At 40.9% G+C, this 17,470-nt stretch overlaps 1 protein-coding gene across 1 annotated transcript in view; it reads right to left on the reverse strand.

Moving 5' to 3' along the window:
- LOC145452768 (afadin-like) overlaps nt 1-17,470 on the reverse strand; it is a 259,770-nt gene that overhangs the window by 17,073 nt on the left and 225,227 nt on the right. The window contains 17 exon segments of the mRNA XM_080330919.1: nt 4,327-4,452; nt 4,510-4,580; nt 5,130-5,280; nt 6,504-6,746; nt 7,505-7,725; nt 8,298-8,428; nt 8,501-8,646; nt 10,175-10,362; nt 11,737-11,866; nt 11,931-12,034; nt 13,314-13,368; nt 13,498-13,635; nt 15,281-15,435; nt 15,500-15,586; nt 16,043-16,138; nt 16,199-16,319; nt 16,381-16,538. Of these exon segments, the coding sequence (XP_080187045.1) occupies nt 4,327-4,452; nt 4,510-4,580; nt 5,130-5,280; nt 6,504-6,746; nt 7,505-7,725; nt 8,298-8,428; nt 8,501-8,646; nt 10,175-10,362; nt 11,737-11,866; nt 11,931-12,034; nt 13,314-13,368; nt 13,498-13,635; nt 15,281-15,435; nt 15,500-15,586; nt 16,043-16,138; nt 16,199-16,319; nt 16,381-16,538 (2,321 nt within the window).

Here is a 17,470-nt window from a genome sequence, read left to right on the forward strand (position 1 = left end):
AAAGTAAACTCAGGCTAAGTGGATTTAAAACGCGATAATAAACGTATCGTGAGACGGTTCTTTTGCGACTTCCGATGTCGACGGCCAGGCCGCAAAAAACCAATAGCGAAATCACGGCCGCAACTCGGAGTAGTGCAAGATTTTCAGCACTAGCGTTATCCTCAGGTCGCAAAATATCTAGCCATCCTAATCCCAATGCTCTCTACGTCCAGAAGCGCGTTTAACCGATTAACGTCTTGCAGCGAAATATTGAACGCGTTTAGCCCTTGACAGATAACTGATCCACATTTACGGTTTATGACATCACGCACGATGACGTTTAATCCGGAAGTTAATTCCGTGAAACCACGCCCGTCGAGCGCGGGATTAGCATATCCAGGGTTTGTTACATTACCCGATGAAAAGGCTTCGCGAAATAATATTTTTCTTTGCGATTAAATCCCGTCACAGCGCTGAAGGTCGAAAAAGACGACGAATATGGCTATGGGAGTGGGCGACTAGAAATTTCATCAGCACCACCAGCAATAAATATAAACCACTTTCTGAGATGCCACGCTCAAATGACTGAATTCCAGCGACTCAGTATAAGCACACAATAGACGAGCTGAGTAGAGTATACAATACAAGTACGACCGCGCGGTTACTTTGAATTGAGAAAAATGTATATAATGAACCTCATTTATAAACGTATGTAAACACACCGGCTCTAGCCTCCTAAAAAGCTGTAGTTCCGCAACGGAACTAATCCATGTTATGGAAAGCTGCAATATTGCTCTCGTCGACGTACAATCTACATACAATGGTCGTAAAGCCGACACAAAATAGTAACGAAATATCTCTGCGCTATAAGTATATCATCGCAGCCGCTTTGAACCCAATTCAAACCACTCCGTGTCGATTCCACACTAATTAGGCCGAGTCAAAATCGCAATGGATAATAGCCATCTTCAATTTGGCATGTCGAGTGCGGCTAAGTCAAAAATAGGTAATACAAACCTACTTCGCGATAAACACGACTGCTGAGTGAGGTAGGTGTTTGGTGTTTGAGCAAATTTGAAGATTGCATTCATAAAGCAAGCTTGGAAATTGAACCGGCTCAATTAACAAGAGGACTTAGCTGGCAGACCATTTTCGAAAATGATACTCTCACTATATATCAACTCTTTCTCGCGGCCGCCGCTAGAGCGTGGATATCTCGATGAGGATAGGATGTGGTTGAAGTTACAATCTTTCTATGGATACTTAGCGCCACACCGAACAAGACCAACTGCTCAACACCGCCAGAAAGCAGTGAAATCACAAGATGTCACGACATAATAGCCGTCCATACATCATACGTTATTTAGCGTATTGTTGGCGTGGTTTACGATTTTATTTCCGATTGCAGTGAGCTTTATATTTGCGGTAGAACGCGCATATATATCAGCTCAATCAATATCGCCAAACGACGACCATTCGAAAACAAAATAGCTACGAGTTTGCCACACCCAAAATCTAAGGTGCACCCGTTATGTGGTTAGAGACTGTATCTCTGCAATATACATGTAATGATATATTCATAAAGAAAACATATTAAACCTAAAGCTTTTCGAGACGACGCTCTCAGGGGCGATGGTCAGTAAATAAGGAACTTTAAAAATCCGAGTATAAGATTACATTGCATACAACCAATAATGACGTCTAGAATAAATATAACACGACATGTACGCAAACCGTCGACCATCGCCCCTGAGGAGTTACACCTCGAAAAGCTTAGTGTTTTAATACATTTCCATCATGAATCGGCATGAATATATTAATAAAATGTGTATGAAAGTTTTGCTACAAAAAAGTATCTGCAAATACCACTGTATCGGCGCGTCACGATTAAGTCGATTCGTGCGACACTCAAACAACGGAATTTGCCAAGGCAAACACTACCTCGACATTATCCCACCTAGACCGTTTCCGATCAATAGCAATCGCGTCTCATAGATCAAAATAATGTTCGCGAATTCGCCACATCACGAAATAGGATAGACGAAACAAGTTCAGGCGGATTGACAGAATTCTGTATTACCAGCGAATTTTTCAAGGGTAAGTTTGAAAAATCGCGGTGCCTCAAAACGGACATATAGTATCGAAACGCTAGCGAGCGGAAATGAATGCGTAAACCCACGGGATGAATACGAATTGTTAATTTGCTATACCGCCTCAAACATTCACTAACAGTATAGTTTTCAAGCCAGCAAGCTCCTTTGCAAAATGTCAATCGCACACTGCTTAGCGCGCGATTTCGAGATTGTGAAAAGCGATAGCCAACGTGAAATGTAATTATTACAGTGGTGGTCAACAAGTAGTCATTATTTCTGCTCAACTAGAATTAAAAAAACGTCAATTTTTACCCAAGTAAAAGTACACGCAGGAGTATGGGCCTATTCAAGATTTTCAAGCATTTCAGGCCTAGTTTAGCCTAAAAAAACTGAAGCAGATCTTCACAATCACCTGAGTAAGTAAAGTAAGTACGCAAAATCTATCGGAGTAATTCAAAAAAGTAGAATCACCTCTTCACCGACCAACTCAGAACTATTAACAAACTTCATACGGATCTACTACATACTCCACACAACACAAGACTCGTAAAAGTGCGCAACTCGTGGCAAACGTGCCACCACTCTACCTCTACACAAATGAAAGTGACACAGAAGCCAGCTCGCGCGCTAAAAAGAACCTGCCGCATTCTAAAGCCTACCTAAAAAAACCTTTCACAACGACGAAACCAACTCCCATCAAGAATCCAGCAGCCCGGCTTAGTCACCACGTTTAAAGTCTACGTCGCACAAAAAGAAACGGACACACAATACACCCGACACAAAAGGCACAAAATTATCAAACAGCGGCGCGTACTCGCGGCACATAAAACCGCCTTGTTATCAGATAAATACGCCACTCGTCTTAAAAACGAAACGGGCCCTTCACGATAAGGCAGCGCCGTAGCGTTACCAGAAACACACAACGCACAATCGCCTCTCCTTATAGGGGAAAGAAAATTAAAACCCTTTACAGAAGCAACCCTGTTGTGAGCGCGCTGCTGAAGTGCGTACCTCAACGAGTACAAAGACACTCGTATCGCCAGCGTAAGGTTTCGTTACGAGTGGCCGCTAATGACACAGCTAAACTGTGGAGTGGATATATCAAGCTGGGCTCTGAGTGGCCTCGACACAAAGCGGGATCGGTGCCCTAGCCGATCTTGAGTGGCTTAAACGCTACCAACAGAAAACGCGTGTCGTGTAAAATCCGTGCTTGACATACCGTAGTCGAATGTAGTCTAAATTCCGAAAGTTCAATCTCAACACTAATGCGGGCGTAGAAAAGTGTAACATAATTGATATATTACTGCCCGGGATCTCTCTGGTCTATTGCCATGGTAGCGTGGCAGCCGTAAAGGAAATCACTCATTCAACCCCATTAGCGGCGTAGCAATGCGGGCAGTCGTTAGGTTACCATGAATAGATGTGATCTTTGCGATTCCAATCTATTGTAAGGCAGTACCATTAAGGATAATTTCGATGAAAATAACTAGAGTTGAAATTTGAAGCAAGATTGCTCCCTTTTTAATTGTGTTGTACAGTACGCGGCTGTTCGGCGCGAACGAAATAGAGACTCGTATTTCCACTGTGGCATGGGGTGTAAATCGGGTTTATGTCACTTTTTGGTAAAATTCGAACGCGGAAGTGACTTATTACAATGTACAATTGTACATTAGGGTTGTTCAAAAGTCTCAATTGGCTCTGCGTCAAATTACACTTGTTGGAATTGAACCAAATTTGGTATGCAGCGTTTTATAGGGTAACCTGACAATGTAATCAGTGAATGGCTGGAATCGGAAAGAAAAATTATTTTCAAACAACCCTATCGTACATGCACCAATGGTCATTCGGTTTTCCATGATATTCAAAGTTAAATAAGCCTACATAGTGATTCTAGAAATACCTATGCTCAAAGGGACACCGCACTCTAAATACATGCGGTCTCAAATTCAAGATAAAATCGGAAAAGAAATCTTGTCCGCAGCCATTTTCTTCGTAGCGCCTCGGTAATGGAACTGCAGCTAAAAGAAAACTTCAACTATGCCTATTGCTCGCTAGTTGCATAAATGAATTTCCATGGTCGCTCAGCTGTGCGTCTCGCCTGCTTAACCCGTTTCTTCACCCGCACTTACTCAACCCTATTCCTCACCGTGATCTCCAAAAGTCCCATCATTTCTTTAAGTAGTGCGTAGTAATTTTTTCTCACTCTCAAATAGATCGACAATTTCAACACCATCAACCAACAGCCTACACTCACCCTGGCCGAAACAATGCTCAACCCCAAACCGCCGCCTTGCTTGTCGAAGGTGACCTTCGCGATTTCCGGCTCTCTCACCTCGGCGGGCGGCAGCGAAGTGGGCGGCGCCCGGGGAACAGCTTCCACCTGCGGATAACAACCCACAAAGTTAGCACTAACTCCACAAATAATTAATGGATTCACCTCTGGTTCCTCGCCGAAATGCACGGTCCAAGAGCCGTTCGATTCAGAGTTGACATGATAGTTGCAGATTCCTGCGAGAGATCACAAATTTGCTACCAGAAACAGGAAAAAAAAGAAAAAATCTAGTTATAAAATGCTTGTTTTTAGGCACCTTACACTTACACAAAAAAGTGTTCAGGCAAATATATTCCACACATTGGATTTCTGAACACTAGTCAAACGTGTTGGGCGGGACAATACTTTTTTACCTGAAAAACGGACGATTTTGCACTAAAATATCAAAATTTTGATATTTTTTTGACAAAAAAAATTTGTCATAAGATCCGTGTCAAATAGCCCTCGTTCTATGGAAACTGAGTATGCCGTTGGTCATTTTGCCTCGGCCGCAACATAAATCTCAACATTTCAAATGTAGCCAGCTGTAATTAACCACCTAGGAAGCACGCGACCCTTCGACCATATCTACTTCCCAAAACTACTCAAGTACTATAAAGGCCTTTGATTTTCGAATGAAACTCGACACGTCTCAGAAATCGATACCTTTTCTTGTAATTAATTAAAAATTTAGAGCATTACTTCTACTTGATCTCGAATTCTGTACCACTCTAAGTAAAACCTACCTTCGGCCACGAGGGGTCTTGCAAACTCCGTGAGGCCTGATGGTACCGACTGTACGACGTCACACGAATACCCGTCTTCCGGCAGCAGAAAAGGAAGCTGCAAGTCTGGATCTTCTTCGAGTCTCACTTCTCGGCCGTCAGAGCGTGTGAGCTGAAGCGGAACAACACGCATGAAAGGAGATTCTTGTTGCAACGTAATTGTGAGGAGTTGTGAACCAGTTGCTCGTTCTAAGATCATTTTCACGGAAGCGGTTTAAGGTTGTTCAAAAATTTTTTTCTGGATTGCGGGGATATACTGATTAAATTGGGAAAAACGCTCCACATCAAATTTGGTTCAGACCCAACTGGTAGATGTGAATGCAGAAAAGTTTGAGAATTTCGAATTTAAATTACTTTTTTAAAAAATTGACAAATTTTACTGTCAACTCCATGAAATTGTGAAGTAGTCTAAAAGAACGATGCTTAATAATTTCTGCTCACTTCCAACCGGTAGAAGCAAAGTTATTGCTGTTGAAAATTTTTGATTCGCAAAAATAGCCGGGACGGTGGGTAATCCCAGAATTATTAATGGAAAATTCAAACAACTTCGCTTCTACGGCTTGAGATCGCGTCACATTTGTTTTGCATCATTTTTATAGACAACTCAAATACGATAAGGTTTCGTGTTAACAGCAACTTTTAAGGGATGTCATAGAACTACTTGGGACAAGACAGTGGGGGGTCATTAACAATGTTCTTTTTTAGAGTTCTCAAGTAGGTTTTGTTTGCTTGTACTATTTATTTAAGTGACTATGTTTTGGATTACACCCGCTCCTACTATCGGCAAGACTACTTACTTCTCACACTTTGGATTATGCAGGCTACAGTAAAAGTAGTTTTGGGACATTTTTGGCATCACTTTTCGGAGTGTTTCTTGGCGGTACAGAACTTCAATATACAATTGAATAGCATATTGATATTGAAATGAATCCGAATATTTTTGGCTGACAATCGACAGAGGTATTCGTTAACAACTAGTAGTGAATTGGAAACAACATTGTTACTGTATCAACAATCGGCATGAAATCTATAATAATCGCTACTACTTGTATTTGAGTAGAAATTTACGGTGTTACTTCTACTTCTACTTGAGTAACAACACTGACTACTTTGTCCAGTGTCCACCAATGGACATACAGCAGAAATTCTTCAGCTTCCGCATGCGGATTAATGTTTGGGTCAGATTCAGATTCCGGGTGACGGTTCGGGGGAGGGCTAATTTCAGGGTTGGGGTTTTGGTGGGGGTCATAAAGTCACATGCTCAACTGTGGTTTTCAATTGCGCCGCATGTTCAAATGTCGGGCAATCCAAATTTGCATCCATAGAAGTGCTAACCTCGTCGGCAGTGTTCCTTGCCACTTGCGTCACTTTGTCTATCAGCTCATTGGGAATCGGCCTCTCTCCGTCCCTCTCGCTGGGCATGTAGTGGCTCAGCAGTGCCCTGAGCTGCAGCGAATTGAGCTTGAAGCACGTGCCGCTGATGTTGGCGATGTCCTCGGCCGACTGCTTTGGCGCCTGCAGCAGGTGCATCGCTTGCGTGACCCTGGCCAGGTGGCAGTCCGCTGCCAGCTCTAGGCCCTGTAGAGATTTGTCGGTCTGATTAGGCAGCGTCGACATAGCGATAGGCTCGTGATCATTGTTATTAAGCCCGAAACTACCCCAGGCAAATTTCAAAAATAGAAAGTAATTTTGTTAAAAGTTAGGATTACTTTTACAAGTGAAATTGCCAGAAGAACCGCTTGAAATAGCTCCTGTGCTGATGTAACTGAATATCCTTTTGAAGATAATATGCCTACCTATTTGTAGTGTTGTTAATCATTTTTAGGCAAAACTACTTACTTTTACCGCATTGGAATTTTAAAATCTGCTTTATGGTCAGTTGTGATCGCTTTTAAGAGTGAAATTATCACAAGAACCTTGCAAAATAGCCCCCATATCACGATAACTAAATATATTCTAGAGTATTGTAGCATGTGTGGTACCGTCAGTCATTTTTCGTTAGTCGCGAAGATACATAGTCTTGCAATTTTGAGAGTAGACACCTCCGATTACCAGTTGATAGTATGTAACCCCTCGGTTAAATCTACTTTCTAAAACTATTAACTGACTAATTTCTACTTCTTGAATTCGTTCTGACAGGTCTTGGCAAATGCTACATCTACTTGTAAATGAGTTGAAATTCACGGTATCACGTCTACTTCTACCAAAGTAGCAATTCTGACTACATTGACGACCTCAAGAGGCGTTTTCGACGACAGAGAAAACGGGATGATTTAGACTTTACCGCAGTCAAATCTCACCGCGATTTCCACACAATTTCCACACCACCGACGTACCTGTTTCTCGGCCCAGGCCTCCACCCTGGCTAGCCTGGCACGTAGTTTTACGCCCCAGTATCGGCAGCAAAGCCCGTTCTCTGGCTTGGTGATCACCTCGTTGAAGATCCACATGTTGACAAAGTGAAAGAGCTGCGAGAAGAGCTGGATGGTCAGCGCGGCGTTTACGCGGCAACGTCGCAAAAGCGACATGGCCGACGACAGCATGTGGAGCACGTTGTCTGAAAAGAGAATTGATGAATTCAACCAAAATGACTTGAATGGTGCGCCGTACTTTGAGAACTTGCGACTTGACTCGAGACTCATTCAAAAATCACGTCACTTGACTTGACTCGAGTCAAAATATGCATTGACATGAATGAAAATAATATTGAGGATAATTATTCCAATCTCAATATCATAAAAATGAATCAAGTTAGTAGTATGTGTAATGTGCATTTGGCCCCGTTTTACCTAATTTAGTTGAGCAAACTAAGATTATGCGTAGCCTATAATAGACTCGATATGAGCGTTGGGCTGAGCACAACCATCCGACTACTCGAATCGTAGAGGAGTACCGATTGTAACGATTCCAGTCGAGTGCTGAGGTTTAATGGTTTTAAACGATGAAAATATATGCCATTCCCGCTAAGATTGGGCTTCTTTTAAACCTGTGGTCAACAAGTTTCAAGGGGTTTATTAGTCTGGAAGTCCCCAAATTTTAATCCGAATTCAATCTAATCCTTTTCCAGCCATGGAAGGCATGTAATCGCGAAATCAAGAATATAAAAAAAATTGACGATGTGTAACTCACACATGGTAGGCTGCTCGGCCGATTTATTCCTCAAATTGCTCCCATTTCCGCCCGGCAAGTCTTCGTCAGACTCTGACAGGAACGCCGGCATGAGATGGAAAAGCTCGCGTTGCATGCACTGCACCAGGTGCCTGTCGTAAAATTTTTAAAAACGATAAAATCTCTGTGAATACCATTACAGTGGACAGCACGATTCAAGCTACCTGAATGCTAGCTGCACTGTCTTCGCCAGGGTGTCCTGGGCCTCCGACGTGCACGGCGATACGTCTCTGTCATGCCGCACGAAATTCAACAGCTCGGATGCGTTTGCCATCCAAAACGCAAGCTCGGTTGTCACACGACTGTTTAGCTGCAAAGTCCAACGTGTGGTTATTCGTAAACTCTTGGTGTGACAGATGCCATGGACTTGTGGTGTTTCAGATCTGACCTACACTCAGCTATGTTGACAGGATCCACATATTATAACCGGGCAGGGCAAAAATGAGTATCTGAGTCATCCGATTCGGAATAAGATATGAGTTACACCAATAAGACATTGATGACTTTAAATTCATATCTATTATATGACTACAAAGTATATAATGTTAGTTACACTCAATCAAACTTAATACTTCAAATTGTTCATCACCAAATATGACACACAGTAATGCCAGGACGATGAGCACTTCACAGGAATGTCATTTGAATGCACAAATGCACATAGTCCCTTGCTACATATTGCGATTGCTATGATAGGGCCAATCCAGGTTTCAAGGGCCGAAAGATGATAATTTCTCCTACAATAGCAGGAGGCGTTAATTACGTTACCGTACTTGAAATATTGACTCCCACTACCTGTCTCGAATCATTAAAATTGATACTTAACTCAGATTTAGAGTACTCAAATTGTTATGCCAAGCCATGATTACCACCATTGCTAGCGCATGTGGTGATATAGTATAAAAAGGCATCCGATACAAGGTCAATTGATATCTTTTGATTATCTTTGTGACGATACATTATACTCAAACTGCATAAAATTTGAATGAATGTATTTTGCGCAATGGTCTGAGAGTTCCTTGCGAGTGTAGATTACTAACCTACAGATAGATACGCAACTACCGCAATCCGCAAAACCCGTCGTTACGCTTGGGCAAGCTGCTGAGCAATCAAAAAGTGTCGTAATTGGTGGTGCTATAGCTGACGCCCGAGCGCTGACATTTGTTGAAACTGGTCTCAATCAAAGCTAGTGTCACACAATACAACACAAATTAAAATCTAATCAGGAATGGAATCCCCTCAAAACAGTCCTGAAAGTCTGAAAGTCGGCATTTTTCCGAACAATCACTTGATGAAATCGACCAATGTTACGTTCATTGTGTTGAGGCACTGCCATTGCTGTAACAATACTGATTTTCAAACTTTAATCGCTATTTCGGGGTGGTTCCATTGCCCTGACAAGATTTCAACATGTATATTCAGAATCAGTGCAACACTAGCTTTTGATTAAAATCAGTTACATTTAATTCCAGCGCTCGGGTAGGGCTATAACACTACTAATTATGCTGCTTTTAGATTGCTTAGTCATAAAAGACGCTACTTGACAAGCCGTAATAACCTGGAGTTGCGTATCTAATCTAAAATGTGATGCTACGTAGTGGTTTGTGATAAACTGTGCTTCAAAGGTGAACAGCAAAACAATATCAGACCTAGTTAGCAGGCACAGAATTTCCAATAGCCCCCATAATTTAGTGGGGACATTTTTCTACTCAACTTCGCGATCGAATTGCTAAAATGCGGAACGGTGGGCCTTGGAAAGAATAAGAAAATTACAGCAGCTTCCCATCATAACCTAAATACGCTGGAAGTTTCAAAATCAGCTAATGTCAGTTACCAACCTGAATGGTTTGGTCCAGCAGATCAGTGGTGGAGCGCAGATAATCAACGAGGACAGCTTCCAAGAGGCTTTTGGGCGTGACTTCCACGATATCGCGGAGAGACAAATAGACCGCGTACGCCGGTGACAGTTTGAAGTGCAAATTCATGCCGGTGACCGACACTATCTCGACCAGGAACGACTCCTCCGCTAAAATGAAATGTACGAGTGTGATGCGGGGTGAGTGTTGCATGTAACAGGCTGGCAAGTCCACCCGCCAACCATGTGTAAATTCTAATATGACTATAGGCAGATAGACGGAAGAGTACCAGTCATAAATATTCGGGTTTATCTCAATATGAATATTATATTCACTTGTATACAATATTTAAGTTCTTTACCTCCAAGAAGCTCTTCGGACAGAAGATTATTCATTCGGTTATGCTAATAGTACCAATTTAGCAAGTTAAAAAGTTAAGTATTTGTTGCTAAATCAAAGTAAACTTATCTAATTTGGCGAGCATTTAGACAAGATCAAGGCGCCATACGGATATCACAATTTCGAGATATTTTGCCGCTGTGGAATCAAAGCAGCTCATGTCCATTTTTAAAGAGATCCATTTTTTCAAATATTGGAATTTTCATTCTTCGTACGATTTTTTTCAGCCATATCTTGGTCATTGTCATGTTTGTCACATTGTTTCAAATTTAACCGTTTCCAAGGTATGACCAACAGAAAATTAAAATTTTACAAAAGCCTAATTCTCTCAGAATATGAAAAAGGACGTAATCTACCCTGATTCCACAGCGACGATTTTTGCTGATAAGCCGATATTTTCTGTTAACTTCAGAATGTGGCATATTTCAACTACAGCTTCAAATTAACGTCAGTAATTTGAAAATGGTATCTCATAGTAGACCCTTCATTCACATCCAACAAAACGCTGGACGGACCGAGTAGGAAACTAATATTTTGTAGTCCAGTATAAGTGAACCCGTATGTTTCTCATAAATTGATCCAACAGTACCCAAGACGCTCATGAATCATGATTGTCGTCAGTGGACAGATGGAGAAATATCGACAGATATCGGTTGCATTCTAACCAAGACAGCACACAAGTATGGAAGTCTTACGCTATCAATCTCGCGGGCAAGATAATGATATAATGCTTATTAGGAAGATCATACAAATACACTACCAAAGTACCAATGCTTCACTGGAACCATCAAAATAAACTCGATTTGGATTCCAGTAGACCAATCATTGTGCCCAACCTTTACAATTCAAAAGTCTAATCCTGCAGTTCTCAAAGTGGGCAATACCACTCCCTGGGGAGCGATTTTGAGAGAGCTCGAAAATGTGTTAAGTAATAGATAAAAGTATACAAGCAAAATGACTTGAGTAAGTGGATACAACCTAATTGAATACTACAGAAATGTAGAAGGATAACTTTGCTGAGGACCTCTGGTTTTTGTGCGGACGATTAAGATAAGTTGAGCTTCATAATAGGGCGACAAGTCTTAGAAGTTTGGGAACAACTGCCAGAACCTATAATGTCGGTATTTCTCAAATTGAAAACTTACATCCGCTTCGCAACTGCAGCGTGGCGGGCAGTACCGCGCTTCCGACCGGCGCGTGCTCTACGGTAGGAGGAGACCGCGGACTCTGACCAGACGACGTTGAAGAAACGGCGCCACGTGACGGAGGAAGATTCTGACGGACACAACAGGTAAGTTCAGAATGGTATCACAGAAGGAAACGTACACGGCGCACTCACGTCGAGATCTCTCGGCAGCGAAGCAGACTTTTGCTTCATGTCCGCGAATTTCTGAGCCTGCTGCCGGCCACCGCGCCCGTTCCTCTGGTTGGCGCCAGGACGCTCTGATGAAATACAAAAATGTGATTACTGATTACACTACAATAATAGACAATCGACATGGATTAAAAGCAACCAAAAACTCTGGATAGTTTAACCTAAAAATTTGTATAAACTGATGAGTGATGACTAAAACAACATCATCATGTAGGACTGTACATAGAGTCCTGATATCAACCAGTAGTTCACCGCACCAGTGCCAAAAATAAGGGTAGCCTATACGTCAAAAATATGGACAATTTTAAAATATAAGGGCAGGACAGTAATAAGTCAAACGGCGAGATTTACAAAAATACAAGCAACTCAGTCAACATGTACTAGTTTAATGATCAGAAGTGGTGACTAACAAAGTACTTTCACCTTTGCTACCAACTCCAGTAGCATATTCATGTTTTAATATATCTATATCTACACAAGTTTGTTTGAGTAAATCTACTTACTTACACTTGACACATAGAATTTTGCAAAAGCAGTTTTGAGATATGTTTGCATATTATGTTCATGAGCAAAATTATCATAGAAAATCGGCCAAAAGAGCCAGTTTAGTAGGTGCATACGTTTTAGAAAAATGCACATATGTGTAGAATCGTTACTCATTTTGCTCTAGTCATGAAGATACACCCTGCGATTACGAAGGTAGCCAGCGCCGATTGACCACTAAACTCAGTTTTTGAAACTACTTCAATTAGAATACTTTTGAGACCTTCACTTTCAATTCCACGCACAAGTGAGCAGATTCGGTCAAATAGATCACTTTCGTAATAGAAGATCAAGACTTCTATTAGGGTTGGGCAATTCCAAACCTTTGGCATAAATCATTTTCAAGTTAGCTACTAACTGCAACCAGAGGTCGTCAGATTCGAACTACCACATTAGCTACCGAAGTGGTGATGATGCAATAAATGCTGAATACCTTCGATAAATCAAGAATGCACAAATTATTACCACTAAGATAAAGTTTCTTGTAGACATGAAGTGAGAATATAATGTTTATGTACCGTACTGCAAATATACCCTGCGAGCAAACATTCAGGCCCGTGTCATCATAACTCGGCACATACAAATCAAACATGAATCCAAGGCAAATACATCCTTGCTCCTTACAGCTTTAGCACAGTTAGGCAATAATTCATTTTGCAAAAGGAAGACATACCTTCATATCAAATATTCGATTTTCGAATGTTTCAAAGTATGAAAATCTTGAGAAGTCAAATTAATTAGTATTTATCGGCAAGGGATTGGTGAAAATGCACCAAACAGATTAGGAAGACCACAAACGATTACCTTGAGCTGCATGTGACTGTGACAATTCCTGTAACTTCTTTCTTACGAATGACATCTGTACACAAAGGAACCGTGATTAAAAACGATGTTGCCAAGTGCTTAGGCCTTAATGAGAATAAGGAAAATCATATTTTTATTAGTATGAATGTAGCACAATGGATAAATAAAAATATTGTCCACCTACCGACACCGTCTTCCCGCGATCAGAATAAACAAGGTCTTTCCCTCGTCCGACCCTGACAATTGACCCATGAGCAAGCATTGTTGTCTTGAAAACTGGCTTACCATCGACTAGAACTTCACATCTATCCTGCGGAGTGATCTAAAAGACATAGGAATATAGTTACAACATAAAATCTATTAAAGGGGCATAACCCACTAAGCCAGGCCAACTGCTGTTAATACCGCGTTTCATTTGAACAGTCAGCTCCCTACTTCGAGACTCTGTTCTCAAAGGGCACTCATAAAATTCCAGCACTGCTAGTCAGGTCTTAACACTCAAGTACATCATCGAATATACTGATGTCCTTGCGCCAGTTTTATTCGCAAACTTTGAACATTAATAATGGCCCCAAGGTAAACAAGACGCCGGCACGGTGTTTTAACGTCAAAACTTTCAGAAATTGAATTGATAACACGCGACGCACCATAGTTGGGCATAAGTCAATTTCATACACCCAAATAAACCCGCTTACTTCAAAGCTGAATTTTACTACTTTTCCTATGACTTGAGACAGCCTGGGGGCCAAGAGTGAATTTCTACTACAGTTCGTAGACTTGAAGGAATAACACATTATTAAAAGAGCATTCCTTCATGACTTAGGAGTCACAAATGCATCTTCATTTCACATCAATCAAGTAGGCTATATAAAGAAAGCTAATAACACAGTGGCTGTGTACTGTTTCAAGGCAGAGAAAGGAATTTGAAAGCTACATACAGAATTCTATGAACTTTACTCTTCAAGGAATGCATACCTTAGGTAGATATCGTGTCAACACAGTTTTGTCTGCAGTGTTGTCACCAAGATGGCATTGCTATATAAGTAGGACATAATTATGATTATCATATAACATGGAATAACATCATTCAACATGTGCAGCAGAATATGCATACCAGATCGTTAAAAGATTTCTAATCACTACTTCCCTGAACCAAACGGATTATTTAGAGATCTTGATAAGTGTCAAATTTGGGTCAAAGCTCAAAATAAATCAGATCTGATGTATGATATCTATACCACGGATACTGATTGTACTATGTACATTAAATGTACCATGTTATAATCCTAAGGAGCTACAGTCAACATATATTTTCATTGCTTCAATAATTTCCAATACAATTTTTTGGGAATATGCAAGGTTGTAATGAAGTAAATAACTGGTAGAAGCCAAAATGAACAAAACACTTCTCCGTCATCACAAAACGACAATGGAGGAATGAATTAAGGAAATTAGTCCTCCCAGTAGGCTACACCACATGAACTCACTGGTCAAAGTGACAGTGATACCAAAGTGCTACTGGGCAGTGAGCATGTTCCTCAGGTCTAGTTAGATAATAAATTTATTTGAAATCAACATCGCAGGACTATAAACATGAATAGAAGTGAGAGCAATTAGAGGAATAACGGGAATGTAGCTTTACACAGAATTACGAGATAATGACCGTACAACATCCAGACAATTTAGTGGCATACATCCTAGCTCGCAATCAGTACAGAAGGATATGCTGGACGGACTGAAAATATAACTTTGTGTTCACCTAACGTAGGCCTACATCAAATCACACAGCGATTACGCCTTCGAGAAAATCTAAATTTTAACTGAAGCTAGTTATTGGCAGAAGTCCAGATATACAAGTCAGCCCTTTATCAGCATTCTTAAGCTCAGTTACAGCCACACAATCAGAGCGCGTCACTTTGGGTACACTTTTGATGCATCACAAACTGAAAACGACAGCACCAACTCACTGAAACCACGCCATCCATGCTCGTGACCAGACAATGCGAGGGCCCAACGTCTTTTCTGGGAATTTCGATGAAATATTTGTATTCCGAAACACGCTTGTCGCTGCCTATTTCCGTCACGTCCGGCAGTATGACGTGCTCCTTGACCTCGCCAGACGCTGCAAAAGTGAGCACGTTCATTATAATCAAAGCAGTCATGGTATCCAAGAAAATGGATCTTACAAGAAAATAATTCCAAGAGCTTTGGATAGTCTTTCGCTGCAGAGCTTGGAACGGCATCTCCCGAATCCAAAGAGGTATTTTTCGGCTCTGTTGGAAGAGAGATTATAAAATCAGGAGTTACCAATCGTAGATTAGCCCAACGAAACCCAGAGGTAGTCAGGGACATAGACAAAATGTTGTACAAAGTTATGTTCCTTAGTGGAAAAGACATATCTGTGGACTCGCGATCAACCTACAGAAGAGTCACGAAGGGAATTGAAATAGATATGGTCGATTAAATACCAAATTATCTTTAATCTGATTTAGAACCCGCATTAAATTCATTGTGGTGGCATAAAAGGAATATATTTGAACTTTCACATCATTTATACTGTTGTTACATCATCATCATCATAATCAACTTTCCCAAGCCTTAATCATAGGAATAGTGGCCTCTATAATTGCCATTATTGAGGGCAGATTTAATATGCAATTAAACGATAAAATGATAGCACTATATGTCCATGCACATCCATTAAATATTTCACACAGTATGACCCATACCATTGCGTTCATCTGAACCACTGACTGAACTTGAAGGCGGCGACATGTCCTTGGTACCTTTAGATCCAATCCGACGTAGTTGGAAAACCAAAGTACCTGAACACGGGCCACTATGTACTCATCGAGTATCGCAGTCGAAAAGCATATTTTCAATACCTTCGTGAGGCTGCCAATTCTGCTCAATGTCCAGAGGGCATTTGGGATCGTGCAATATCGTTTCCATACCCCATCCGCCCTCATACATGTCTTCAGGTTTGGAGTTCGGCGGCAGCACAACCTTCGGACATAATTATACGGCATGTGATATCAAAACTGGCGTACATAGCAAAGAAGAGTACCTGAATAAGATTGTAATCTTCCGTTCTTTCCTTACCGAGCCCGTATTTATCAAGAGCATCCCTTATCGCAGTAGCAACATTGTCGGTAGGTAATAAAAGAAGAGACTTGTATGGAATTTCTGGATTGATACGGTCACCGTAGACTTTTAAAATGTTGGCTGGAATGAGCATGAAATATACATTCAAATTCTGTTGGATAGAAAGAAACATTGGAGTAACGAAAAGTGGAATCTGCACAATATACACACATAAGTACACCAACATAATAGCACATCCCTACAACGCCCCTATCATGGTAAATTTCTGGAGCAGCTACCATAACTTGAGCACAAAGGATTTATAAATTAAGTCAGACTGGGCACTTTCCAAACAAAGACATGCATGCAGCTTATCTCATTTTTGAGGTCAAGGCCCTAATAACATTCTCAAGTCAACAGATTATTGTTACTGATCTACTTTGATGGTTGGCATAACAATAACCATGAAGTAATCAGCAAAGTGTAGGCACAGCTATTCGACCTTCATCTTGCTTTGTAATGAATTCCAAACATTCCATCATGGATGTCACGAACAAAGCCAGTATAAGAGACCAGTGCATTCTCATTATGTACCCACTTCAAGTTTTCATGCTTCAGCTGTTTTGTAACAGATGTGACAGTGGGATCTAATGCTGAAATTAGGGATCCACCCAACCTGATTTAAGCTTGATTTACGTGGTCACAGCTCAGAGCCTGCAATCTTAATCCTATACTGACGGTGTATTAGATTTATATTATAGAATTCCTTGTACTGGAAACGAAGGAATTTCATAAACGAATCGTAGCTGCCATCAGAATTTGCTATTCTAGAAAAAAATCATTTTAAATCATAGGCCCTAATTGAATTGGTAAATAGTGTTGTCCAACTCTAAGTATGGTAAGCTATGTGATTTTGCATAGGAAAGAGGACATTCCCTAAATTCAAGAGTAGAACATTATTTAGATGGTCCTAAGGTGTATGTCGCAAAACATAGTAAGCTGAAATAAGTTGAATAAGTTGCAGAAGACCAGATAAAATGCATGTACTGTTGTGATTTGGATGGCATAGAAAC

This window comes from Botryllus schlosseri, chromosome 12 (genome assembly GCF_051294905.1).
Source record: "Botryllus schlosseri isolate E-star chromosome 12, Bs_hap1, whole genome shotgun sequence".
NCBI lineage: Eukaryota > Metazoa > Chordata > Ascidiacea > Stolidobranchia > Styelidae > Botryllus > Botryllus schlosseri.